General features: G+C 55.9%; 1 protein-coding gene across 1 annotated transcript in view; it reads right to left on the reverse strand.

Moving 5' to 3' along the window:
* LOC102012851 (late histone H2B.L4-like) overlaps window positions 1-1,761 on the reverse strand; it is a 23,317-nt gene extending 21,556 nt beyond the window's left edge. Inside the window, exon 1 of the mRNA XM_013511494.1 lies at window positions 1,553-1,761. Coding sequence (XP_013366948.1) covers window positions 1,553-1,752 — 200 coding nt within the window. The 5' untranslated portion in view covers window positions 1,753-1,761. The remainder of the gene's footprint in view (window positions 1-1,552) is intronic.
* Window positions 1,762-1,767: the final 6 nt, after the last annotated feature.

The following is a 1,767-nucleotide window of genomic DNA, read 5'->3' on the forward strand; positions in this document are numbered from 1 at the left end:
CCCCACCCCCGCCCCCCGCCTCCGCGCCGCTGAATACTCGCGAATCCAAGCGCGCGCCTTCGGAACCTTCATTTGCATGCGGCTTGTATGACTACCCTGGCGTCTCGGGTGACTCCTGCGCCCCGCCCCCTCCCCCCCTCCTGGGTTCAGTGCCTGGAAATGAAATTTCCCCTGTAAGTTCAGCACCGAGGCAGGCTGAGGCAGGGGCATGGCAAGCAGGGAGTCCCGCTGGCCACCTAAGTGAGACCTTGTCTCAGAATTGAGGCAAATACATTGTCACTGAACTACAACCTCAGCCCCTAACTTCAATTTTTTAATTAATGTTTTGGTGCTAGAGATCAAACCCAGGGACTCACACAAGGGAGGTACAGGCCAAACCCTCTCTGAATGAGGGGATGGGGAGAAACTATATAGCTGCTGTATGAAATTACTACAAATTTGGGGGGCAAAAAAAAGTATTCTTTTACCATGCTAGAAGTTAGAGATTTAAAACCACTCTCACTGGGAAGAAATAAAGTGTGCCATAAAAACAATGAAACTTGCATAGTCTTTCCTCCTACTCCTTGGGATGGGAAGCAAGCCCATTCTACCCCCTGGCTATGTCCCCATCACTTCTGAACCCAGGGCCATGGCACTGAATTCTATCACCAGCCCTCCCACGTTAAAAAAAAAAAAATAAATAAAATAAATAAATAAATAAAATTAAAACTTCAGACTTGTGACAGTCTTGCAAACTTTGCCCAGGCTGGACTTTAAGTTTTTGGTTTTTGCGACAGGGAGCGGCTATGTCGTTCAGGCTGACCTTGAACTCACCATGTAGTTGCAGGCTGGCCTCGAACTAGCATCTTCCCGCCTGCCTCTGCCTCCAAAGTGCTGGGATCAGGGGCGTGGCGCCCCCACGCCCGGCACAAGGGACTCTTTTTTTCAAAGTTAGGATTCTCCTGCTTCAGCCTCCCAGGGCGCTGGGGTTACAGAGGTGTATCACCAAGCCGTGCTGAGTGATTTCCTCTCTACCCACTAACACACACACACACACACACACACACACACACACACACGGAGCTCAGGAGCACAGTCACGAAGAGGATCGAGAGGATTGTCACCACAGCTTTGCCACTGGAGAACACCAACTTGTTGTGCACCTTTGTGAACTCAGCCTTTCCGTGTCCCTCGTGGGTAAGCGTCCCAATCTCAGCAGCCTCTGGCTGAGGCCACAAGGTAGGGAGGCACGCACCGTTATCTCTGGGCCTAAAGGCCACGCTGGCGGGAGCGTCAACGAGCCGAGCGCTCTGAGGCAAGGCCCAGCCTGTGTGAGCCCTCCCGCCGGTCCTCCCCACCTCAGCAAGCCCAGCTACACCGCCAGGGACTCGAAACCCAGGCGACACGTGGCCTAGGCGGGGCTGCGTGCTTTACCGGCCGGCCGGGGAAGGCAGGCAGAGGGCTCGTGTGTCCGAAGACGTCCCCAGGCGGCACGAGGACAGCCTCTTTCTCTGACGAGGTGGGTGGCTCTGAAAAGAGCCTTTGGGGAGCGCCAAGTGCGGGCGGCACTCACTTGGAGCTGGTGTACTTGGTGACCGCCTTGGTGCCCTCGGACACGGCGTGCTTGGCCAGCTCGCCGGGCAGCAGCAGCCGCACGGCCGTCTGGATCTCGCGGGACGTGATGGTCGAGCGCTTGTTGTAGTGCGCCAGGCGCGACGCCTCGCCGGCGATGCGCTCGAAGATGTCGTTCACGAAGGAGTTCATGATGCCCATGGCCTTGGACGAGAT

The sequence above is a fragment of the Chinchilla lanigera genome, unplaced genomic scaffold (assembly GCF_000276665.1).
Source record: "Chinchilla lanigera isolate Chin_1 unplaced genomic scaffold, ChiLan1.0 scaffold00012, whole genome shotgun sequence".
Taxonomy (NCBI): domain Eukaryota; kingdom Metazoa; phylum Chordata; class Mammalia; order Rodentia; family Chinchillidae; genus Chinchilla; species Chinchilla lanigera.